Source organism: Grampus griseus (assembly GCF_964374135.1).
Source record: "Grampus griseus genome assembly, chromosome: 3".
Classification (NCBI taxonomy): Eukaryota; Metazoa; Chordata; class Mammalia; order Artiodactyla; family Delphinidae; genus Grampus; species Grampus griseus.
The window spans coordinates 26,362,674-26,388,936 of NC_139019.1; the positions used below are offsets into that span (position 1 = coordinate 26,362,674).

Here is a 26,263-nt window from a genome sequence, read left to right on the forward strand (position 1 = left end):
TTTCTAAACAGGCAATATTCAAATTGGGATCTACACTGGAGAACGAATGGATATAAAAGGCAAACTTTCGATAGGAAACATTCTAATGCGAGATAATTTCTTTCCCCTTCCTTTTGTGGAATTGAACAGGGTTCCATGGAGAATGAAAAAACTGGTCCTTACAAAGTGTACTTTCCTGCATTTAAAAAATATATATCATTTAGACAGCAGATCCAGGAAGGTTACCAGGCATAGTCAAGTTTCTTCTATGGCTTTTTAAATCGCTGAGGTACTATGTGATCACCATCACTTCTGATATTTCTGCTTGACCGCTTCCCTATGAAAGCTACGCTCAACAGCGATCCTACTCATCAGTCTATAAGGTAACAGAATCTGGGGAAACCGTCCTGAGGACGGCGGGCACAGACGCTTGACGCCCCGGCGTGCTATTAGGAAAAGGCAAAGCAACTGCTTTCAAACACTGCACGCCTCCAGAAAAGTGGAAGCTCTTCTGGGCAAACCAAAGGGAGTCCCCCAGTTTGCCCAAAAGGTTTAGCAGCAAGATCCCGGGACCACGTGCACCAAGGTGGGCAGCGTGCAGGGGCAGTGGCGAGTGATACAGAGCAGGCGGGGGACCCGGGGCTGCCGGCCCCCGAGCCAGTCCCCCGTCCCACATAAAGTGACACAGCCTGAGGATGCTCGGAAACGTCAGGATGGTGACACGCGTGGCAAGAGGACGCAGAAAGGAAAGACGCTAAGGTTTGGAAGTGAAGGCCATACATCTAAACGCCTCTGTTTGAATCTCTCAACTCGCCACACACACATCAGGTAAAGTTGGACTTGTTCCAAGCCGAGATGGGCTAGAGAGACACTTACTACTCCCGACGACTGGATAAATCACGCTGGCACAGCAAAGATCTGAAGACAGTATGGAGTCCAAGCACATCTTACCAAGGCCCTTTCTAAGTAGTAAACCAGCTACCGCAGGGTCTGTATGATACTAATGCAGAAGACACTGGCCACAGTTGTATTATGGGTCAAGCAGTAACTCCTTTCCACTAATAATACTAGAGCTATGGTTTTAATTGCATAGTCTTTCAGAATCATGGGGGTTGGAGAGGGAAATGAGGACCAGCTCTTTTCCTGAAGGCCCAGGCTTCCTCCCAGCAGTCAGCTTCAGCGTGACAGCCCGATGCAGACAGCAGACGTGTCTGGCTCCTGCCTCAGCCTGTGACACGCCTCTCTTACCTCCACTGAGCAGACCAGTCACACATCCCCTAGATCCACAAACTCATCTTCTCGCTTGGCCAAGTCTTCTTCATCTCCCAGAGCTTTCCACCCGCTGGTGGGCAGGACTGGCTTGGAGGAATGGCGCTGCAGCAGCGCAAAAGGGAACAAGGAGGACAGGCGGGCCGAGGTCCTCAGCAGCGAGGCGGCCTCTGCCTGGAGGGCCTCCTGGCTGTGGTGTCTCTCCTCGATTTTCTCCTGTAGGCGCTGGACTTCCTCCATCGTCTCCAAGAGTTTGCTCAGGGTGGCCACTCTGCCACCACCCAGGATTTGGGCCTCTGGAATCCACCGCAAGTAGCGCTGGGCCCACACTTTGATCTCTGGCCCCTCGATGTGAGGCAGCAGTAGCCCGTGGTAGTTGGGGGGCTTGCTGCGCCAGCTGTCGTAGAACTCTCGGAAGTTGTCCTGCAGCTCCTCAGAGGAATTAATCAGTTTGCTAATTCTCTTGCCCAGAAGGTTTTTAATTAAATGATCTGTTTCTTCCCTGAAAAATCCTCTTTTGGGAGATGATTTAGATTGGGTGAGTGGCAAAGAAAGTTGTCGTTGATGCTTTGAGAGAAAACACAAATAAAAATCTCTGGTTAGCTGGACAGCACGGTGACAGCTGCTCCCATCAAGGCAGAATCCTGCTTTAACAGAAGTCATGAGATATCAGAACTGCCCCGTGAACGTTAAGTTCATTGCAACGCTATCACACGCAGAGAGAAAGCAGCGGCGGGCGGGGGTTTCTTGTTTATGCCACAATGCACGTGTCAGGTGCACACTGGGTGTATAAACAAATGGGTGAAACCAGGTGCGGGGCGTTAAGTACTTGTGAAGGACAAGCTTAAGTTAAGATAGGCTGATGATGATTTAGGGGAGTTTGGGGATGAGGCCTATTCATTTTTGAAAGGAGCAATATGTTTCTTCTTTGAGAAATTTACAGTGTTCGCTTTCACAATAGTCTGAACACCACCTGTGAGGAAGTGCTGCCGACAACCTGAAGAGCCTGTCACTCCACTGAAATAATGTGTAGGCTTAACTTGTAGGCTACTGGGCATCCAGTGGGAGGTCAAGCCTAAGTCAAAAAGATTCTGGACAGAGACAGACGGGAGCAAAAGAAACCTGAGGACTGGCTAAGCAGGCTGGATGTGCCTCTCTGATGAGCTGTACGGAGTAGAAAACGTGAGAGCATTTACACTTTTGCCCTCGTCGGTAACTCCACCTGCAGCCAAAGCAACGTGTTGCGTTTGGGGATGCACTGCGAAAGGGCTGTGAAGATGGTCAAGACGGTTACGAGGGACCCCTGGTGCCCAAAGGAGAAGGTAAAAAGCTGAGGAGAAGCTGTTTCTCTCCAGCTCTTCTGCCCCTGAGGTATCCATTTGAAATCAGAATAGATAAAAGTTTTATTCTGGGGCTAGTCTCCTAACTCTCTAACATGCTCCTGCCAGTGGTTCTTCCTTATAAAAAATATTTCCTTATTATGGAATGTAGAACAACAATAAAAATACAAAGTAGAAAGCAAAACCATTCACAATACCCCAAGTCAGAGATGACCAGGATTTTTGACTTTCCATCTGGGGGCAGGAGAGCCGAAGGCCAGGAGTCGGGGGCCGGCCTCTTCTCCCCAGTGATCCAGGTGAGTCAGGGATCAGGGGAAGCAGGTGGAACCTAACAGCCACAGAGTGTTCACTGCCTACTGGGTTCTGTGCTCAGCGCTTAACGTGCAACCACTTACCCAGTTCTCAAAGTCACTATTACTGCCCCCATTTTACAGATGAGAAAACTAAGGCACAGAGGTTAAGTAACTGCAAAGGCCCCAGCTACCAAGTGCCAGACGTGGTTTCACGACCACGGTCTGGCTCCAGAGCCTGGACTCTTAACAGAGCTCTCCTTGTCTTGCAAGCCCCTCTCTGAAGCCCTAAGTGAACGGAGCGTTCCAGACAGGCCAGGTGTGAACAGCACTGTGCCCCCAGAGCCTGGTCAAGGCCTAGGGCTGAGGCTGGGACCCCACACCTGAGTGGACCCCGTGGTCACGAGTGGTAATTCCCAGGGCAGTGCATCGTGCTGGCCGGCCACGGCTCTTTGGTCTCTACAGAACTACTCCAAGGTCACCTGTCCACTCAACAAGAGGCCCCGAGCCTGACGCCCAGATGCCTCACCAAACGGCTTCACAGGTCCTCGTTGGCCCAGCGCCAGCTCTGCATTAGCTAGTACAAGCCGAGATGCCCCAACCCTGCAGCTTAAGTCTCTCCCACTGGCCAGCTCCTGGAACCTAGGTCCTCTGCTCCCATCTACAAGAAGGGACACTTAGAACAACGGGGCCTGGGCAGAGAAATGGACTCTAGTCTTACCGAGTGGAGCTTTTATTTCCTCCCTTCCGTCTCTGAGTCTCTGAGGGCCTGGAGCAGCTCTGCAATCCTGACCAGGCGGGAAGTGTGTGTGCGGCCACCAGGGGGCACAGCACGCTGACAAAAACTGACCTCCGACCAAACTGTTCTGGAGCGCAGGGCAGTTCTGGCCCAACAGACAGGAAAGAGGTTGAGCCAGGAGGGCAAACACCCAGCCTGGGCTTGAGGACCCTTGAAGGGCGAAGCATCAGCTCTAAGTTATCCAGCAGCTGTGCCTTCTGCGAGTGCTGGCTTTGGCTCACCTGGGTCCCCAAGCCCCTTTAGAACGGAGCCAGCTCCCACAGCAGGACGGGCTGGGCTCCCAGGAGCCCCGTGGGATGGCGGGATCAGAAGGATGGCGGTGGAGAAGGCAGTGACGCGCACCGACTTGTGACTGGCCACCACTGGCCACCCCGCTCTCCCTTTCATGGGGTCGGGGGGCTGGCAGGGGGTCCAGGTCAGGAGACTGAACGGGAAATGCCATGTAAATCACGCATCACCCAGGGAGCGTCGGGGTTAATAACTAGTAAGGTCAGGAACAAATATCTAAAGGGAGGCCCAAATAATTTGATGCCTGTCGTTTTCAGCCCAGGTCTGCAAACAACAGCCCGCGGGCCCAATCTGGCCTGGTGCCTGCTTTTGTAAATACTGGAACACAGCCAGGCCTGTCTGCTTACGGGGCATCTGTGGCTGTTTTCGAGCTCCAACAGCATGCGGGAAGTTGTGCCAGAGACTTTGTGGCCCCTGACAGAACACGTTAGTCGCAAACACCATTGTTAGCGTGAAGAGAGGCCTGGCTATTAAAGATGTGAACCGGTACAGATGGCACAGTAGAGCCCACACCGTGATCGCCGTCCCCTCTACTCCACCAACCGCACGCGGGCAGGGGCGAGATGCTCGACTCCACGCAGCAGCCCCGGCGACACTCAGCTAATGGCTACGTCTCATCAGGACAGACGCTGGCCTGCTGAAGGCAAAGGATTCTCAGGGGCCCTGACAATCTGCCCGTCACGATCTCAACTGCAGACTGTGTCCGTGTATCTCTCATCCTTACAGACATGGGGATCTCTGCGCAGACGAAGGGGGTTAGACATGTGCACATCTTACTTTGAAATGCGTTCCTTTCCGCTGGCCTTTGTCCAGTTTTGGCTTTTCCACGTAAAGAGGGTTTTTGAGCAACGTCTGGGCTTTGGGTTCGAACTGCACAGACCAGTCCCACACGGTGAGGAGATTCAAAGGCTTGCTTTGTGCGCCCTGGCCTTCCCGGCCCTGCCAAAACAAGCACAGGTCACGGCGCTTCCAGCGGGGCTGAGGAAAGCAAACACGGCGCTGGAGACGGGCCCCAGGAAGGCGCACCCCGCCTGCCCTGAGAGCCAGCCTTCCAGGGGCTGCTCACTGCACTAATGGCTCTGCGTGGGGAGGGGCAGGACGCGCTGCTTCCAGCGGGCCGCATGCCAGCCGCGGTCTCCCAGGACAGCACCCTTGTGAGGTCACTCCTAGTTTTCCAATTCACCTTTGGGGAAACTGAGGCTCAGAAAATGGAAGTGACCGCCTGAGGTCACGAAGCTGGTGAGCAGCGAGGCTGTGTGAGTGGAGCCTGGTAAAATCCCACTGGAGGGCCAGCTCCAGCAAACCCCGAGGCCCCCAGAGGGCCGGTCAGAGCACCGATGGCGCAGACTTAAGGCCCTGGGAGCGCGGCCTCAAGGGAGACTAAAGACGTTTAAGACGGAAAGTGAAAGCCTAGCTTCCCTGCTCCGCCACAGCTCTCTTCAGAGTCACTCCAGGCATCGGGCAAGTGGAAGAGAAGGCATCTGACCTGTTCACAAAGACAACTTTTAATCTGCTTCATTCCTGGCTCTGACACTTGCTCCCGGCTCCAATATTTACCATGTGACCTGGGGCGAGTTACTCACTGTCTCAGTGCCTCAGCTCCTCAGGGATAATAATAATTCAGACCCACAGGGTGCTTGAGGATTAAATATCAATACCCGGAAAGCACTCAGAACAGGGCCCAGCATATAATCACTGTTACAAAATTATCATTTTTATCATCAATCTTCTTGCACCCTACCTGTGAGACCTGGCTTCTTCAATACACAGGTTCCTAAGAGGGACTCTTACCATGTTTGTATCTTTCTGATGAGGCGAATTGAAGAAGAAGGTGCTAAAGATAGGTATGTACAGGCTATCTGACAAAACGGTCAGGTACGTCTCCGTGAACTCAAACGCTGGGGGATGCTGGTGCACCAGCTGCCAGACACAGTCTAAGAAGAGCAGGAACACGGGAACCTACGTGAAAACGAGATACACGTGACTGAGGGGCACCGGCGGTCCTGGGTTCGGGGCAGCCACCTCGACAGCTGGGGAATAACCTCTCCCGGGCACTATATTCTCTGGGAAACGCATTCCAGGCGATTCACATTCTCAACTCCATCCCATTCCCAGCGATAAATATGGTCAACTGAAACCACACACCCGTGGATTAACATCAGGACTTGGCAGGACCTCTCTGCGTGAAAGACATTCCTGAGATGATGTAAAAATCTCCTTGTCAATCAGCACTGACAGATGAGCACTTGCAACTGATCCTGGTAACAGGGAACAGTAGCTCTGAACCTCAACAAATGAAATGCTGTTCCCCACAGAAGAATTCCACTCTTCTCATTAGTAGCACTCTGTTACAAAGAAATACTACTCCATTACTTCAAATACTGTGGATACTCCCTTCTCCACACCCCTGACAATGAGGGCGCAGAAGAGAAAAAGGACGGGAGAGAAGGCAGAAGCAGCAAAAATGAGTTTCTAACATTTTTCACAAATGCACTTTTTTAAGCGATGGCCTCTTTTATTAGCTTCAGAGGCAAGCCCTCTAATAGCAGAGATGAGAGTTTTCGAGGGTGCCTTGTCATCCCCAACTACTCCTTGTCCAATCACCAGTGACCCTGTCAGGTGGACAGGACAGGCCACGTCACAGTCTCTCCCTTCCCGAGCTTGGCCAAGGTCTCACACACAGCTCCTGAGAGGCGGGAGCTGGGAAGCCAGCTCTTTTTTTTTTTTGCAGTACGCGGGCCTCTCACTGCTGCGGCCTCTCCCGTTGCGGAGCACAGGCTCCGGAAGCGCAGGCTCAGCGGCCATGGCTCACGGGCCCAGCCGCTCCGCGGCATGTGGGATCTTCCCAGACCGGGGCACGAACCCGTGTCCCCTGCATCTGCAGGCGGACTCTCAACCACTGCACCACCAGGGAAGCCCGGAAGCCAGCTCTTGAATCAAAGTCCAGTGCCGTGTCAATTACATCACAAAGTAGACCACCCAGTTTTCTATCAAAACTCCAGTATGTCAGTGTTGAGATGAAAAGAAAGGTCTACATGGGCAACTTTATTTCACACCTCATTTTATGTTCAAGAGCATACTTAAATAGAGCGTAAAATGTTTGGACCTCATTGTACAGTCAGGGAAATGGGCTCACAAAGTACGGGTGACTCCTCCCAGCACTGGGTAAACAGACCTGATCTGCTCTCGGGCTCTTGCTCCACTAGACACGGTGCCTGTCAGTCCCCCTTTTCTCAAGATATACAAACTATACGAGATATACAAAAGCACACTCTTCCCCACACAGTATCAGCTCTTTCTGCCCGTCACGTTATTTGAGTCCCATTAACCTTTCAAATTAGTATCTCAGAAACGCAAGGTCCCTTTCAAGACTGAAAGATGGTGATGTCCATTCAGCCCAATGGGACACGGATGAGTACAGAACTGTCCTGAAAGAAACTGCAGGCCTAGTGAGAGGGGGCTGGGTCTCCCAGGACACACCAAGCCCTTATGGGCAAGAGCCACGTCTCTGTTTCCACAGCCGCTGTGTCAAGCTGTCCAGCACCGCAGACAGACATGCTTATTACCTGGGGTAAGAAAAACCACCAGTCGCCCTGCTAGCATACGTTACCTCTGCAGGTGATCTAATTAAAGTTCACCTGTTTTCATTTTTCTTTCCACAGTCGTTAATAATGCAGCCAAAGGAGTTTGCACCGCTGTAACCTAGACAAGTACACCCCAACCTGGGGGGCTCATTTTCACTAACTGAACTGTAACACTAACTCTCCAGTGCTTGAATTCGGAGGCCCAGACCTGCAGCTACCATGGCGAAGGCCCTGGTACTGGATAGCATTCACATAACCCTGTGCTTTATTTTGAAAGGGTTTACTGCAAGGAAAATTTACTTTGCGTTATTATGTATTTTCTGTAGGAAACTTGTAGCCTAAATGTTCATTTTTTTTTTTGCAAAGACTAAATTAACAGAAACTGTGGGAGTCTCTCTCACTGAGTTCATTTTTATTTAAGTTTTACAAATCAGTATTACTTCCACCATGAAATATAATAGCCCCCTGGGGTACACAATTTAGAAGAGAAGACTCTGAACACACCTGTTAATAAACACCCCTCTCCCCTGGGAAGAGTTTCAATAGTGTTTCAAGCATTGAAAGGCATCTAGCAGTGCACTGACCTCAGCCTTCCTGACAAGCCCCTAAAAGGCGAGCACTTTGCAGGCAGGAGCCCTCGGTCGGAAGACAGATGAATGAAGAGACGGGGCTCTGCTTCCCCATGGCTGCCGGGTCTGTGATGGGGACACTCACCTCCTCCTTGTCACTCTGACGTAGATGGTTGCAGCGGTCCAGGAAGCAGTGTCCGCCCACGATCCACTCCTTCTGGACAAGGCTCTGGAAACCGAACCTGGTTCGACAGTGGGGGTCCATCATCACTTGCACCAGAGAGGAAACGAGGCAGCAGAGGTCGGAAGCGTTCTCCTCTGGGGTGGAGGGAGGCCCAGCAGCAGCGCGGAGAGGAAGGAGGGTACCAAGTGTTAAAGAGCTGCAGAGGGCTCGCACAGGCACAGGTAACAGCAGGGGCCTCAACACCAGCGCCTCCCACTGACGGTCAAGCGCTAATTCTCCAAAGGCCAGGGCCAGTGGGGAAAAAACGGTAATGTTTTCAGATTGAGAGACAAATAGCTTCTAGCCTGGCTGGCGCTGGTTCCAGCACACACTGGCACTAAAGATGGATTGGTTACTGATGAATAAATGCAGCATGGCAAACCCACTGTCAGAATGCGGGGTCCAAATGTGCTACACGATGAGGGCACAATCAGATACATCATGGCACTCGCTGGGTCCACAGACCAAGTTCAAAACCCTTCCAGCTGGTGTGTCAGGGTCTCCATCACTGAACTCATTGTTCCAAGGCAAAACTGCTTCTCAGCCACCTTTCCTCCACTACCTCTGCTTCGGAGAAAGGGTAGCATTCCTGGATTGCACCAAAATGCTCTGATTCTCAGCTCTACGGCTCTTTCCATTTCTGTCTGGGAGCACAGAGGGGCCCGCTTCTTTCTGCCTAGCCTAGAGGAGAAACTCTCCAAAGTATAAGCCATGTGCCCACCCCTGGGGTGCACGGTACAAAACCACACAATGAAAATTCTGCTCACATCCCGGTTCACCATAAATGACTCATAGCAAATAAAAACATACATCTACATCCGTGCATTTGTCTTAGTTTTAAGGTCCTAAAAGTCAAGGTCTACAGCCCTGTGGTTTCTACTTTACACAAGAAGTGCAACTCAAGGTGCTATTTTAAAATGTCCACGAGGACAATGGTGCTGGTAGCAGTGGGTTTAGAGAAACTTCAGAACGAATTCTACGTAGGGAGGTGTTTGCACTGTTAAACTCTCCTCCTGACCCCGGGGTCACGAAGCACTACAGAGCCACGCTTACACTGTGCTCCTACTTCTCCTCCAGGAAACAAGCCTAAACAATGGGGACACATGGGTTCAGAAGAAGCAGATTTTTATATTTGTCTTTCTTGTGCTATCACCTTCCAAAACAAGTTTCATTTTTTAAGAGAATCTTCCTTCTTGCGTATGAAGGGTGTTAACAGTACACATGCGAGTCCTAGGAAGAGCAGCTAGAGAATGAGACTTCAGAGGTACAACTCAGCAGTCCTTCGGGGAGTGAGGAGAGCTCAGCCTCACCCGCTAAAGATCCCCATTTCATTCTACGCAACTCTGGGATTGGTGCAGTCTGGCCCTGGGTACTTGCACCTCTCAGCCCCCCAATCTTCATCTCTCCTTTTCACCAGTTACTCAGTACTCTGTTCTGCCATTGTTAATTAGATCTTTTTCAATAACACCCTTAGGCCTGCTCTCTCAAACTTCTAGAAGGCAGAGGCATAGAGCTCTGTACATGGGAGGTGCTCAGTGCATGTATTAAAATTTAAGTCAGAAGGTACAGAAATCACAGGTGGACACATTTCCAGTCTGCTCACAGAAGCTAAATTCTAGCAGTCATGGAGAGTGTCAGAAAAATGATAAAAGCCTGAGGGGATGAAAGCATGAGACAGTCTACTTAATGTAAAGCATGGGGCTATAAGAAACTTTAAATATTCAAAACAGCAGATAATATTTTAGCTCAGATCTAACCAATTCCACCAACAATCTTTGTTGCATGAGGTTTACACTTCTTTTACACATTCTGGGTGTGTATATCCTGTCCACATGTACAGGAAGTTAAGTCCACGGAAGAAAAGGGAATCGCGGTCCACACCAATCGTGGTGGCAACTGCACGAAGTTGTCAGACACAAAGATGTAAAAATAACAATTAAACCATCCATGGGTCTCTTCATACAAAAACGATCATCCAAAGATTTTAACTTTGAGTTAATATAAAACAAAACCTCAAAATATGAGGAAATGTGAGCTTTGGTAAAGATACCAAACAATTCCTTCTTGGGCTGCGAATAGGTCTGCCGAGTTCCAAGTGAAAGAATTTATTTTTAAACTATAACAATGAACTCCAAAGCAGAGCATTCCAAGGTCAGGGTAAAAAGAATGGAAGGATTTCTACACCAGCTCGTTCCTTCCACAAGACAATTCCACTTACATAAATCTCTATATACAGAAACAGAATCCCAAGTAAAGGAAAAAGGAAACCACCCTTTGTGCTTTAAATATATTACCTAAAAGAAGAACATTCATGTTTTGCGCTTCTAGACATTCTATAATCTCTATTGCTTTTTTCAGGCAGCGTCTACATAGGAGAGAGGCAAGAAAAACAGATATTAGTTCCTGAGCTTAGTATCATGAACAATAAGAAATTTAGAGGCATCTGACATGATCTTCAGTTTTCTATCTCATTTACTGTTTCATGCTGAAGATCTCCAAAAAGAAACAAATTATCATTCATGCTATTCAGATACTGCAAGACACTCATCTGCTTACTAGAAACTTAAAATTTTCAGAAGGGATTTCCAAAATGGATGTAAAAATGTTGCTACGTGACGCCTAAACTAGAAATACTTACTGCAAATTCGTATCTGAGTGTGTTGGTGAGTCCCAGTAAGACCCAGAAAGGCCCACATCTGGAGGCTGTGCTGCAGGTCCATTTTGTTAACTCAAGGTCATGGGCTAAATGTGTTGGTGTGGCTGGAAAGGCCCAGTGTGCCCTGAAACCCCTTTGTCTCTCTCGACGCAGCTCCGTTTGAGACTGTTGCCGCTGCCAGCAGCTCTGCCTTCTGCACTGGTAACCCTGCAGCAGTGGCGCCTCCCTGGGCTCTTCACCGGCTTAGGGACACTCACCTCTACCCACCCCATGGAAGGAAAGGTCCTTTTATTTTATAACATTCATCACAATACTTGCAATTATATATTCAAATTAAGGACATGCAGCAGGCTCCTCAAAACCTATTTGTTAAAAAGTTTTTGGAGGCCTGAGGCTCCTTTGCACAAACTCCCAGGCAGATGTGAGAGAGGATGCCGAGCTAGGTGGAAGGGAGGAGTCTTCTCTTCGGAGCTGTTCTCTCCCCTGCTCTCACCCTGTCATCATTTCTGTTTTGCGCCTCCCTTTGCCCTCTCCTCTACTTAAGGGCAACAGACAGAAGCTATTCAAAATGGGAAGTAGGAAAGGGAATAAAATTCTGTTTTCTCGGAATCTCTACTTAACTCCGAAATGAAAAATAACTAATTGGCATTAATGACAGTAAAAAAAAAATTTTAATAGGTAAGAGACATATAAGATACAGAATTCTTCTAAAAAGGTATTCAGTAAAAACTCAGCATCCGGGGAATTCCCTGGAGGTCTAGTGGTTAGGACTCCGCACTTTCACTGCAAGGGTGTGGGTTCCATCCCTGGTCTCGGCCAAAAACAAAAACAAACCCAGAAACTCAGCATCCCTCCCCTTCTCAATCCCCAGATTCCTCCCTGGGGGTGAGCGCTGCTGCTCAATTAGAACGCTGGGTTGCCACGTCCCCTTTTTTGTAGGCTTCCCATCCCTAGTCTATAGTCTATGGAGCAGATCTCTGTATGGGCAGGTAGCATGTCTGTAAATTCTTATCAGATGTGCACAGAAATAATAAATAATGAATGTAAAATCCAGCTGAGCCCTGAACAGAATATGTGATCTAAGAATATTTAACCGTGAAATAGAAAACAGTTAAATTATTTGTCAGGTTGCTTTACTACTTTTTTTAAATTTCTGGCTGCCTTGGGTCTTCATTGCTGAGCGTGAGCTTTCTCCAATTGCGGTGAGCAGGGGCTACTCTTTGTTGCAGTGTGCGGGCTTCTCACTGCAGTGGCTTCTCTTGTTGCAGAGCACGGGCTCTAGGCGTGCGGGCTTCAGTAGTTGTGGCTCGTGGGCTCTAGAGTGCAGGCTCAGTAGTTGTGGTGCATGGGCTTAGTTGCTCCGCGGCATGTGGGATCTTCTCGAACCCGTGTCCCCTGCATTTGGCAGGTGGATTCTTAACCACTGTGCCACCAGGGAAGTCCTGCTCTACTACTTTGGCTTAGAGAACTGTGTAATTCATGAGCAAAACAACGCCTTGAAATACCTGATTATGTCAAGCCAGCTGCTACTTTCCAGCAGGGAAAACCATTTTATATCTGTGTCCCAAAATTCGGTACTATTATCTGAAAAAAGGAAAAAGAGTAAAGAAGTCAGGCACTGTTTGCAGCTGTGCCTCTGCTGTAAAACCTGTGCTGTTCAGAGGCGCTGCCCCAGACTAGGCTGAGAATCCAGCATTTCAAACCTTCAGCTGAAATTGTTTTTGAATTGTAAACCCCTGGAATGGTGTGGTAGTCAAAAATAGACTTGCATTGCTCAAGTAAAAAGTGCCCTACAATCTGTATACTAAGCCACAGTCCACCCTGTAACTCAACAAGGAGAGTAACATGCTTTAGGCAGACAGAGTCGACATCCAGGCTGCTGCTCTTAGAAGAGGAAGATGCAACAGGCCACGTCCTAATGCCAAGGAGGCCTGAGGGAAGAGCTAGCTTCTGCTGGAACACTAAACACACACGTTTACCTTGCACGCCAGACAATATCCCCCCAATCCACCTTGATACAGAAGCCCTGCATTTTACAGAAGTCTACTGCATGTCAGAGTTGCAAACTCAAATCACTGAGAAGGCAGATACCCCTGCAAAGTACTGGATGGTGAAAACAGAAGCGGAGAATCACAGTCCTGGATCAACTAGTGCAATTTCTTACTTCTCCGCCAGGTGCCTGCTTTTTATAAACCTATTTTATAACACATAGCACAGTGTGTTCTAATTAGAGGTACACACTTGTTTCCCTTGGTGTCATATTCATCTTTATCTCCAATGCCTAGCATAGTTAGTGTGTATAATGGAAATTCAACAAATGTTGACTGAATGAATGAATAAATCCTAAATCAGACCACTAGGCTAAAAAGTCAAAGTCAGGAAAAGCTACCTATAAGTGTGACAAATCTGAGGGTAAACACTCATTCAAGAGTGAAGAGGATCAACAGGTGACTGACTTTGATTACATCTGATTCAAGTTCTGAACTGTTCACACTGGGCAGCCTGGGCAGGGAAGTGGTGGTGGCTAGGATGGGCATATTTCATTTTCTACTTTGCACATTTCAGATTAACTGAATGTTTTTTACACTGTAAAAATATATATATATATATGCTCAATCGGAAAAAAAATAAATAAAATATTTCCACTTGGTGAGGGAGGAGTCCATTTAATAAGCCACTAAGGAAAACAAACAGATGATTCACTTTACAAAGTAGCCGGTGAATACAGGTACTGCACAGTTCTACAACTTTTAAGGGAGAAGCTCAACGCTCACCACTGGGGAAGGAAGAGAGGAGGACGGTGGCTCTGTGTTCACTGCCCTGAGAAGCAGCAGTAGGGCAAGAGCCTGGAGCAGAATGGCGGCAGCAAGTGTACCGAGGGCAGCTGGCCCCGTGGTGACTGGCCCCTCCGCTCCGTGACACCAGCCCTCACGGCTGGGAACCTCTGTGTACAGCCATGAGGAACCCAGGGGAATGGCACCGACTTTCACCTGATCCACGTGGCATGTCTTTCCCCATGTGACAGAAAGTTTTTGCTCGGCATTCTTCTCACCTATCAGAAACAGCTGTTTAAATTTAGAGTAGGCCGTCTGGATTTCCTGCAGGGATAGGAAGTTGCTTGACAGGTCTTCAGTTTTAACAATTTCATAGGGTGGCCTGTGGATGGTCTTATAAACTCTAGGTAACAAAAAGTAACAAGAGATTAGAAGAGCAGGCATGAGTTAGAAAGAGTTCGTTTTTCCTGAGCACTTCCTGGGCGCCCAGGTCTGTCCCACTGAATCCTCCCCAACGAGGCAACTACTGCCCGCTGCCGCTCCCAGCCAGCAGAGGTGGGGATGCAGGAACAAAGGGCAGAGCCACCCGGCCCAAGATTACAAAGTTTATCACCTGAAAGAGCCAGGATTTGAACCAAGGCAATTTAACTCCAAAGTCTACTCCTTTTCTGTTTTTAAATTCATCCAGTTTAGTTTTTTTTTAAACTTTTAATTTTGAAAATTTTCAAACATGCAGAAAAGCAGAAAAGAATAACACAGTGACGTATACCTTGACCTAGATTTGACAGCTGTCAACATTACAGAAATCATGCCACTTCCCCCAAATGCTTCATCGTGCATCTCTAAAAACAATGCAGCTGAGGTGCTTCATGATTATGTTACACTCACTCCTTTCAAATTAAAGACGACCACTCTAAACTGTATCCCCAGCACTAAGTGCTTTATCAGCAGGTAAACTGAAATGGACCAACTACCAAGAACTGTTCCCTGCTTCTCGGAAGACAAAAACTGAGCTAACTAAACGATAACAAAATGTACAACAGTACCGACCCATCCAAGAAGTTCTTTTGGATTTGTAAAATGCCATCATCCTGTTCTTTGGGCAGTGCTGACATTTTCAAAAGGGCACATCCGCTGTGGCAGGACCAACACCATATCTGCAAAGGGGAATAAAGGTTTTCCAGATGTAACGTAAACCACCTAACAGAGGACAGGTAAGCTTAGCATTTGAATTCATACAGGGAAATGTACACCTTCAATATGAAATAGCTGAATATATGCAACTTTGTTATGCCAAGGAATAAATGTGTTATACTCATAATGAAAAAGGCTGCTTTAGTCTTAAAGACAACAACAACAGAAACTCAGGTCTAGGTGGTAACACTCAGACTCGCTTATAGCCTAACATTACCTTTTGACTTGGCTTTAGTGCTGGGAACCTGGATGATGATGATAAAAACAACATCATCATCATTATTATTAGGATTATTAGGATAGAAACTATCACTGGAGTGCAGCTCATTATCTCAGGATTTTACATGAATTAAGTCATTTAATTCTCACAGTCACACTCTGAGACAGGTATAAGTATTATCCCCACTAACGACAAGAAACTGAGGCTTGGAGAGACCGCATAACTTCCACAAGGTGCACAGACAGTGCGGCAGTGACTTCTCAAGGCCGTGCTCCACTTGGGTGGCCAAAAGGGGGCAGCTCCCACCATTAGAGAAAGTCCACGCAAGAAAGCATGGGAAGTTGGTTATTCAACATACATTGGTAAGAGACTTGTACATGCAAGGCACTGAATTAGGTTGTGAGAGGATGGAAAGAGGGCTAAGGCACTTCGTCTACCTTCAAGGTGCTTATATCCTAAAAGGGGAAATAAATTTGCAAATATAATAGGAAGTAGAATGTGGCAAACCACAGGAGAAGGGAATTTCAATGAACAACAAAGGGACGGCAACAGAGAAAGAAATCATATGAATGCCCGTAAGTGACTGATTCAAGTGTTCAGGCATTTTTCTGGATACAGTGGGAGTTTCATTTGTTTGCTCTGCTGTATAGGAACACAAGGAGATTAGAACTGACTAGGGGGCAAAGTAACCTGCCAGGAGAGCCTGTAATGGAGAAGAGGGGAAGATTGGTTGGGGCCGGGGAGTACGGCTGTGGATTTTGTGCCCCGTATAAAGGTCTGGTTAAGCGTTCAACGGTGGCGAAAGCCCAGCACTGCTCTGCTGACCAAGCCTTCGGGCCCTGGCTCAAAGGCAGACCAGGAGGATTTCAGCTGCCCAGAGAGGCCCCCTCTTGCCAGTCATCTGCACCGTAGAGACCACACACTGGTGTGCCAGCAGCATCCTGGGCTGGAGATCAGAGATCAGCAAACCCAGGCGATATTCTGCACTACGCTTAGAAAGTCAGAAAGAGGAACCGGTTTGGGGTTCCAGGGGAAGAGGATGAATCAGTATTGGGTATGCTGGGTGCCTAGTGCCCACAGGACATCTGTGTGAAGATACTGAGGAGACTCCCAAGATGAGGATTATGACTTAGGAGAAGAAGGCAGGACTGCAGCTCTGGACACAGGAGCTGCCTGCCAGCTTCAGTGGAAGAGACGTGAGCCCACCCCGGAGCGAGGCCAGAGGGACGCAGAACTGCTTCAGGAGCTGCCCAAAGAGCACCGACTCTGTAAGCTCCTAACGAGACGGAAGTGTTGGAACAGTGAGACAAATCAGCGGGCCCCTTGCTTCCCTCTTACCCCCTTTTCCAACGTCACGCCCAGGCACTCCTGCCCCCCGGTGGGTGCAGCTCACTCTGAGATGGGGGGGACACTCTTAGCCATGACTCGTGACACGTTCTAGGAAGTTAAGTGTTCTTAAGCCTTTTTATCTCCTCTCCTGGGGCAGAAAGAATCTGCTCTTGGTGACATTCAACCACAGCTCATTTCCTATTTGGGGCTCAACTGTCACCTCCCAGCTGAGGCACAAAGGGACAATTCCCTTACACTCGCTGTTTGAAACAGTAAATAGAAAACAAGCAAAATTCTTGGTCCGAGAGAGACTTCTCACAGGAATTTAGCAAAAGACATATGTCTTCTCCTATTGTAATATGTACAATTTCTGTCTGAGAAAGAGCCACAGGGTTCTTAGCAAGAATGACTTGACAACACACAAGAATCAGTGTGATAATCCTGTTTATTTGGTAGATCATTTTTTTTCATTATTCATTATTTGGTAGATCTTTTTTTTTGGTCTTTTTTAAATTGAAGTATAGCTGATGTACCATATAAGTTACAGGTGTACGATATAGTGAGTCACAATTTTTAAAGCTTATACTCCATTTATAGTTACTATAAAACGTTGGCTATATTACCCATGGTGTTCAATATACCCTTGCAGCTTATTTTATACCTAATAGCTTGTACATTTGGTACATCTTAAGGTGTCTCTCTTAATAGAGCCAAAGAGCTTTAGGGGAGCCTCTACAATTGGAGGCTAGAAAGCAGCGTAAGAAAGAAGGAAAGGAACCACTAAGGAGGTAAGAGGACCAAGACAGCATCGTGTTTCCAAAGCCAAGATAGGAATTTAAAAGGCAAAAAAGGCGGGGGGGGGGGGTTCACCCAGAACTACAGTGACTGACGGTGTGGAGAACGGGGGCCACCCAGGCTCAGTGACTCTGAGCGTCAACAGCAGAGTGGGAGCGGGCAGAAGCCCTGCTGCAAGAGGAAAGCGGGTAGAGGCAAGCAGAGAGAATCAGTACAGTCCTGAAGTACAGGCAGTGCAGGCAAGGAGAACAAGCCCACGCACAACTGTTAAGGAAGGGCTTCTTCAGGTGAGGGAGACTTGAGAATGCCTTCAAGAGAGCAGAATCTCTGGAGATACACGCGGAAGGGGCAGAGCGACGGAAGACAAATCCAGGGCAGAGGAGATCAAGAGCCCGGGCAGAGGTCTGGGTCGGAGATGAAGGAGCATAGAGAGACCACAGGAGGAGGAGGGAGGTCTTGTCGCTCGCTCTCCAAGACCCCTCGGGACTAAGGGAAAGGTGGTCGATGACAGTAAGAGAGTTAAGGGTGGGATTGCCAACTTAAAGAGAATGAAAAAACGGCTACCCTGGCCCCAGGGAAGAACGACACAGGAACCAGAGGGAGTTCACTGACAGGCTGCTGAGCAGAACAGGGGCCCAAGTGAAGCAAGGTAACAGTTTTCACGTATCCCATTAAAACGCTCTGCTGTTTGGTCTGAACAATCTGTAGCAATGTTCACTAGCCCCGCAGCAAAAGCATAAATACTCAGGACTGGAGTACAGCAGAGGGTCCAGGAGGCCACAGTCTCTAGAATGGCAGCAAGGGCATGACTGAAATCACAAATGATGCAGGTCTTCTCCGAACAGGAGTTAAGTGGAGGCAGGAAAGACCAGACTAGATGAAAAGTCAGGGTGAAAAAGCAGAGATACGGAAATGTTCTCAGACTAGCGATAACGGCTGTACAACGTTGTGAACATATTCACTGTCACCAGTGGTAAATTTTACGTGATGTGTATTGAGAGCTGTGCTCCCTGAGTGAATGTGTAAACTCCATTTTGTGTAATATTTTTCCACTGTCCGTGCATCACAAGCTCCACTACGACTTTCAGGACACATCATTAAGGCTGATCTAATAAAATGAGAACGCCTTCCTACAGTTTCTATCAAAGTTCTGTTGCTGACTCCTCAGGACAGGTCTTCTCAGGACAGTTTCTACTTCTCAGCCCCAAGGCCTGGCTAGAACAGGGAGTAGTGAAATTTCATATAATGCTGGATGGAGAAGCAGCCTATTCCCAAGTGTGTAGACAATTCATCTTGGTTTCTTCCCACAGAGCATACCCCTTCTCCTAGAGTCATCTATGAAAGGTTGACGGATGAAGACCCTCATGTTTATTCTTCTAAAACATTCTCAAAATGTTGTCTACAGATCCCAAGACCCTCCCTTACAGGTGGTCTGAGAATATTACTAAGATATAATTTCTCTTTTTCACTGTGTTGACATTGGCACTGATAGTGTTACAACTGCTGGTGCCTTGGTACCAACCAAGGTATTGCTACCAACAGCACTGGTCGCCACTGTATTCTTCACTGCCACAAACTTGAAGAAAAATAATTGTTTCACTTCAGAATGTCCATAATGAAGAACTAAACATTATGAATTATATTAATCTTGATCATTACATTTAATATTTAATATTTTTTATATTCTGTGTGATGGAATGGAAACAAAGCATGGAAGTGTTTGTCTCAGGGAAAAGCACCTATGAGACTGACTCGAGAGCTGAGCTACCTGCTGTATTCTTGTAACTGAAAGAGTGAATGACAGGGCTTCCCTGGTGGCGCAGTGGTTGAGAGTCCGCCTGCCGATACAGGGGACACGGGTTCATGCCCCGGTCTGGGAAGATCCCACATGCCGCGAAGCGGCTGGGCCCATGGGCCATGGCCGCTGAGCCTGCGCGTCTGGAGCCTGTGCTCCGCAACGGGAGAGGCCACAATAGTGAGAAGCCCGCGTAACGCAAAAAAAAAAAAAAGAGTGAATGACAGACAAACTACGGGTGTTCAGACTTTGGTATCTGGCAGACATTCATTCTTTAGGGGAAAAAAAAACAAAAAACAAGAATGAAGTAAGCCTATCCCCTTAAGGAAAACAACTGACAATTTGTTGCCAATGATAAAAGTTGAACTTTCAAGCAAAAATTAGAATTTTGTAAAACTAGTCTCTGCCTTTTTAGCTGGACAAATTCCCAATATTTAAAGACTTTCCTGATGAGACAGGGATGATATTAACAAACGTGATTTTTATCTAAGAAAGCATGTCAATATTTGGATGACCTGGGACTTCCCTGGTGGCGCAGTGGTTAAGAATCTGCCTGCCAATGCAGGGGACATGGGTTTGAGCCCTGGTCCGGGAAGATCCCACATGCTGCGGAGCAACTAAGCCCGTGTGCCACAACTACTGAGCCTGTGCTCTAGAGCCCGTGAGCCACAACAACTGAGCCCACGTACCACAACTACTGAAGCCCGTGCGCCTAGAGCCCGTGCTCAGCAACAAGAGAAGCCACTGCAATGAGAAGCCTGCGCGCTGTAACAAAGAGTAGCCCCCGCTCACCGCAACTAGAGAAAGCCCGCGTGCAGCAACGAAGACCCAACGCAGCCAAAAATAAAAATAAATAAATTTATTTTTTAAAAAAAATTTGTATGACCTGTATAACCTAGTGAGCTAATACTTTCTAAACGACCAATGTATTATGTTTTTAAATCATGCATGTTTTAAGACCCATTCAAAGTACAAGACAGACCAATGGATTTTAATTTAGCAGTGAATGAAAAGTTCATTGACTATGTTTTCAGTTTCCTTATTGCAATTAATCTTTATGAAACCACCACTTAGCAATTTTTCGTTATACTGTCAAAGAATAATATTTTCATATTCTCTGAAAAGGCTATTAAATACTCCTCCCTTTCCCAAATACACATCTGTGTGAGGCTGGATTCTCTTCATGTACTTCAACCACACCCTAATATACCACAACAGACTGAAGGAAGTGAGAAGATGTGAGAATGTAGCTGTCTTCTATTTTCAAAAATGTAAAACAGTACTATTCTATTTTTTTGTTTTGGACAATATAGTTATTTTTCACAGAAATTTTTATGTTAACATGTAATGAGTTTTTTACTAAAATAAACATTAAGCAGTTTTTCAGTTTTAATTTCTAATATGGCAAATATCAACAGATACAACCACATAAACAAAAACTCTTTGAGACCCTCAATGCTTTTTAAGAGTGTAAAGAGTCCTGAGACCAGAAAGTTTGAGAACCACTGCTCTAAATCAAAGGTGGCACACTGGTGGCACGTGAACCGACTCTGGCCCAAAGACATGTTTTTTAAACATCTGAATCAGTTGTGAACAGCTGCACACATTTAGAGATCGGGAAAACTCACATAAAAATCCATGTCTCTGATTTCTCCTGAGAAGTCTGGACATCTGGCAAGACCAGGCCCGTATTCCCACATGGCACAAACGGGCCGGCAGAGAAGAGCAGCCAGCCCTTCATCCAGGCAGAGGGTCTCTGCTTCATTGCAAGGACCACACTCATTACCCACCTGGCCTGCATACACTTCTGGGCATGTGACCCCTGCTTAGACATGTCACCTCCCATTACAGGAGTGACCTTTTTGGTGAACCAGCCATGTGCATAGCACAGCATTTGTCTGTAATTCTCATTCTGTACTCAATTCCCTGCAGGCTTGGCAACTCCCAACTGCCAATCAGAAACTGGAATAACTGCCAGGGTCTTGCTTTCTCTGATCAGTGACACACTAAATATGGCTCCCATCCCAGTCTATTCTGTGAAAACTAAGCAAGCTCTGCATGTTGTCTCTGGGAGGAAACCCGGCCATGCCCATTCAAGATTAATGGTGTGGGCCAAGAGGAACCTTAAACTCTACTACCCTTACGGGTCGGCTCAGCCTCAAAACAATTTAGGTGTTAAATTAGGCTGGCTTTCAACACCAGACTGGCCTGTAATCCCCCAAAAGCTCTTTAAAGATGTCTCTGCTAAGAACTCCAGTGCATCTGTGAAAACTTTAGAACTCTGACCCCAGGAGCCTCATTATCAAAGAGGCTCCTCTAGGGAGTCCCTAAGATATTTTTAGATTGCTCTTGGACTGAGGACAAACTCTTTAATACCAAAGCCAAGGGCTTTAAGTAGGATAATCTGCCAGGATGGGCCAATGAGCAAGCCATGCATTTAGGGTTTCCAGATGCACTTACTGGTATGCCATGACCATGGAAGCGTGGCACGTCCTCCTCAGGAAGAGGGGTGGGGACAACAAAGTATGCTGGCAACCTAGAAGAAAGAGATGTCATCGGTTTTAGTGCTGGAGTTAATTCATTAAATATGAAAGCTCAACGTCAATGAACACAGGAAGTTAAGCAGAGTGTCATGACATGGACCACGTTTCCCTCTTAAGAAGAACCAGTGCAGATGAACCGTCTCTGTCGAAATCAATCAGGAATCTAAATCCTAGCTCTGCCTCTGATTCTGTGTAACCCTAGGTAAGTTGCCCCACCTCTCTGGGTCTGTTTCCTCATGAATAAAATCACCATGGCAATGTACTCATCAAAATCCAGACCGTAGGAAACTAACTATCAGTCAAGTGGCCTGGTTTCTTCAAATAAACTGCAAGAAAAAGCTAATAGTGTGAGACTCTATAGATTAAGAAGTTTAAGAAACCTATCAGTTTTCAAGATATCAATCTCATCGAATCTTTTTTTTTTGGCTGCGTTGGGTCTTCGTTGCTGCATGTGGGCTTTCTCTACTTGTGGCGAGCAAGGGGTACTCTTCGTTGCAGTGGGCAGGCTTCTTATTGTGGTGGCTTCTCTTGTTGTGGAGCACAGGCTCTAGGCACGCAGCCTTCAGTAGCTGCGGCACATGGGCCCTAGAGCACGCGGGCTTCAGTAGTTACAGCGCATGGGCTCAGTAGTTGTGGCTCGCGGGCTCTAGAGCACAGGCTCAGCAGTTGTGGCACACGGGCTTAGTTGCTCCACAACATGTGGGACCTTTCCAGACCAGGATTGAACTCGTGTCCCCTGCATTGGCAGGTGGATTCTTAACCACTGAGCCATCAGGGAAGTCCCTCACTGAATCTTGATTAATGATAAAACAGATAAAACGATGAAAAATAAATTGTTTTGAGAATTTATAAAACAATGGGAAAAATCTCAACACTTGACTGGGTACTGAATGATATTAAGGAATCAAATGCTAAATGTGAAAGGTGTGATAATGCTTTTATGTTTATAAAAAGAGTCCTTCATTCTTAGAGATGTAAAACTTAAATATTTATGAATGAAATGTGATGAGCTCTAGGATTTATTTCAAAATAGTTGGGCAGGACGGGGGAGGGGGAGGGTCGGAGTAGGTAGAGGCACAGAGACTAGCCATGAGTTAGTAACTGTTGAAGCTGGGTGACGGGTTAAAGGAATTCATCAAATTCTCTTTTCTTTTATACTGCTTGAAATTTTCCACTTAAAAAAAAAATCTTAAAGGTAATTAAAAGGAACAAAGCTCCCATAATATTGTGATGTGAAACCAGGTTTGGGAACAACTGGTCAAGGCTAAGATACCTCAGACCATTAAAACGTAGAAGAGTTATTTGGCTTTAGAGGTTCCGAAGTGCTTGGAATATTTTCTTTCACGTCCGCTTGAGTGGGTGGGCTTACTATCCCTTCTTCAGGTGCTGTCACTGAAGCAAAAACCTCTTCACAGATCAATGACTCTCAAACGCAGGCTGCCTGTTAAAATCACACAGGAAGATTTAAAAATTCCCAGTGTCCAGGCTCCACCGCAGAACTATGAAATATCAGAGGTGTCAAAGCTCTCCAGGTGTGTAATCAGGATGACAGCTGTTGTTCTAGAAGGTCCTGCTAGTCAAAGTGTACAGCAGCATTACCGGGACACTTAGAAGGAGAGCAGCCCCGGCCTACAGGAGCAGACTCTGCACTTTCACAAGCTCCCCAGGGGACTGGGCTGCACAGTCAACCATGAGAAGCAGCGCCTTAGATGGCAACTTACAAACAGACAAGTGTTTCCCAGCCCTCAGAGGAGAGTCGCCCGTGGGCTCTGTGTAAACCAGATTCTCAGCTCCTTCCCCAGAGGCTCATTCGACAAAGTTGGGATGGGGCCACACTGCTTTAAAAAATTTCCATGACTTCCTCTACTAGTGTGGTTGAACATTTCACAAGTTAATTGTGCCTCATGAACAGTGTTTCACCAACGGGGAAAAAAATGTCAGAACCCAGTGTACTAGCGTGTGTACCATGCAGTCACTGAAGAAAGGAGGCTGCAAAGAGAGGGACAGCTCCGCACCAGTGGGGAGGTTTGTGATGTCCCCTCCTGTCCCAGTGAACTCAAGGTGGTTCTACGGAGGCTCTGCTGGGAGACTCCCGATGTCTACAAGCAACTGACCCTCCCACCTGGGACAGCACTCATTTTAGTCACCAGGAGGAGTTTTGAATACAAAGTAAACAGCCTCTCCACATATAAGCTGACCTTATTCAAGGAAGGTTGTATGATCCTCTTAGGCGCCACCTCAGTTAGGGTGAGGGAACCCCCAGAGCGACACCACCAGAGCAGCAGTGTCTTCCTGTGGCTGCATCAATTCCTAGGTTCCCCTGTGTTACACAGTCCCGACAGGGCTGAGGACCTTCTTATACCTTCACAGGGAGGTGGCATGAAGAAAGCCTTTTCAGGAGAAGGCAAAGTAGACACTCAGTTTCTTATTCTTATCCAAACTGGCCGGGGTCTTCTCTTACCACTGGGGCTTTCATTAATTTATTCACTGTTCCCAATTTATTGAGTGGGTCTTATAAGTCAGGCACTATACTTGGTACTGAGGATATAAAGATGAACCAAAACAGTGTCCTTGATTCCCCAGGACTGATGGGCTGCAGAAACAAACATTAACCAAATGGTGATACAGATAAGAATAAACTCACGATCGGAAGAGGTGCTAAGGAGAGAGGCACACAGTGCAATGAAAGCTCTCACGGGAGACCTCATCTAGTCTTGGGAAGACTCCCTAAAAGAGACACCTGGGCAGAGATCTGACCGATGAAGTGGAGGTAACTCACTAGTAAAGCTGGACGCAAAAGGAGCATCCTAGACAGAGCACACAGGCAAGGCCCACAGGAGGGACTCAGGGTGGCTGGAGGGGTACACGCAAAGCTGGCGAGTTAGGCATGAGGCAAGCCATGAAGGGCCTGTTCGAAGTTTTATCCTCTCTACCATGAACAGCAAGGAGCCAATGAAGCAGGGGAAGAATGGATGCCGCGGGCCAGAGTGGGTGGGGGAGACCATGCAGGCAGCTACCACAGTGCCAGGTAAGAAACAAAGCACAGCTTTTCCTGTCTCATCCCTGTGGGGCAGAAGCGCAGGGGCGAGTGCATGGCTGGGGCAGTCCAGGGGGAGTGAGTCTGCACCGAGTGCTCTGAGCAGCAAAATCTCGCTGAGGCTCCATTCTCCCCCCTGACCACTAATTAGAACCCCCTGACACCCCACTCCACCCACCTTCTCTACCTGGTATATTTCTGATGTGCTGCCACCTATGCAAATACCAATGAATTTAATCAGTATGTGGCAGGATCCTGGGAATGGGCATGCCTGCTATCAGTGTCAACATCACATTACAAAATATCACCTCCTAGGAGCAGGGCTTTCTGACCTCCTCCTGACTGAGCGCTTGTTCTCCCTTTCCAAGCTTTGTGACTATAAAGGGGGAGGAGGGGCAGCGTGGGCATGGGGGGTGTGATCCGACACCTGCCCTGCAGGCCCCTCCCCACTGTCACCCTGGTTTGTGCTGTAACGAGAGGGCTAACCTTATAAGTGCCTGAGACTGATCAAAATCAAAACTGATCTACTGGGGCTTCCCTGGTGGCGCAGTGGTTGAGAGTCCGCCTGCCGACGCAGGGGACATGGGTTCGTGCCCCGGTCCGGGAAGATCCCACATGCCGCGGAGCGGCTGAGCCCGTGAGCCATGGCCGCTGGGCCTGTGCATCCAGAGCCTGTGCTCCGCAACGGGAGAGGCCGCAACAGTGAGAGGGCCGCGTACCGCAAAAAAAACAAAAAAACCCAAAAAAACTGATCTACTGAAAAGGCCCGTTGGAACCGTAAGTACAAAATGCTCTAGGAAAATACTAATTTTTTGAAACTGTCAGCAGGGTGTTGAGGATTATGTTCCAAAACAGTAAGATTCAAGTTTCAAAAAAAGGATTACAACAGAGTCATCCTTTAAAAATGTAGGTGAGATCACATCACGCCTCTGCTCAAACTCCTCCACACTGCACTATAAATTCTGAAACCCTCCCTGCCCATCAGCACCCAGCCGGCCCTCTCCTCCCTGATCACACCTCCTTACTGCTCTGTCCCCTGCTCACTCCTCTCCAACCCCTGGGCTCCTCACTGTTCCTCACACAAGCCAGACAAGATTCCACCTCAGGGCCTTTGCACCTGCTGTTCCCTCTGCCTGACCAACCCTCCTGCCAACATCTCCAGCACGCCCCAGTCCCTGGCCTGATCTATTTTTCTCCATAGCACTTATTACCTCTTAATACACTATAATTACTCACTTATTCTATCATCATTTTCCTCCTCTAGAACAAAAGCTCCATGAGGGCAGGGATTTTTAGGCTCTATCTTCAGTAGCCAGGACACTGTCAGGCACATAGGAGACCCTCAGAAATGTTTATTGAGGGACTTCCCTGGTGGCGCAGTGGTTAGGAATCTGCCTGCCAAAGCAGGGGACACGGATTCGAGCCCTGGTCCAGGAAGATCCCACCTGCCGTGGAGCAACTAAGCCTGTGCGCCACAACTGCTGAGCCTGTGCTCTGGAGCCCGTGAGCCACAACTACTGAGCCCACGTGCCACAACTACTGAGCCCGCGTGCCTAGAGCCCATGCTCCACAACAAGAG

General features: G+C 47.8%; 1 protein-coding gene across 3 annotated transcripts in view; it reads right to left on the reverse strand.

Annotated features, from left to right (window-relative positions):
* Positions 1 to 948: 948 nt before the first annotated feature.
* The window catches only part of MTMR12 (myotubularin related protein 12), a gene marked incomplete at its 5' end in the record, with an annotated part of 63,839 nt that continues 38,524 nt past the window's right edge, over positions 949 to 26,263 (reverse strand). The window contains 9 exons of one of the 3 annotated variants that reach the window (XM_082652502.1): positions 949 to 1,815; positions 4,743 to 4,904; positions 5,757 to 5,924; positions 8,264 to 8,436; positions 10,636 to 10,706; positions 12,503 to 12,581; positions 14,050 to 14,174; positions 14,822 to 14,928; positions 21,565 to 21,640. In XM_082652502.1, coding sequence (XP_082508628.1) covers positions 1,246 to 1,815; positions 4,743 to 4,904; positions 5,757 to 5,924; positions 8,264 to 8,436; positions 10,636 to 10,706; positions 12,503 to 12,581; positions 14,050 to 14,174; positions 14,822 to 14,928; positions 21,565 to 21,640 — 1,531 coding nt within the window. In that variant the 3' untranslated portion in view covers positions 949 to 1,245. The remainder of the gene's footprint in view (positions 1,816 to 4,742; positions 4,905 to 5,756; positions 5,925 to 8,263; positions 8,437 to 10,635; positions 10,707 to 12,502; positions 12,582 to 14,049; positions 14,175 to 14,821; positions 14,929 to 21,564; positions 21,641 to 26,263) is intronic. The other 2 variants (XM_082652503.1, XM_082652504.1) reach the window with 2 other exon arrangements.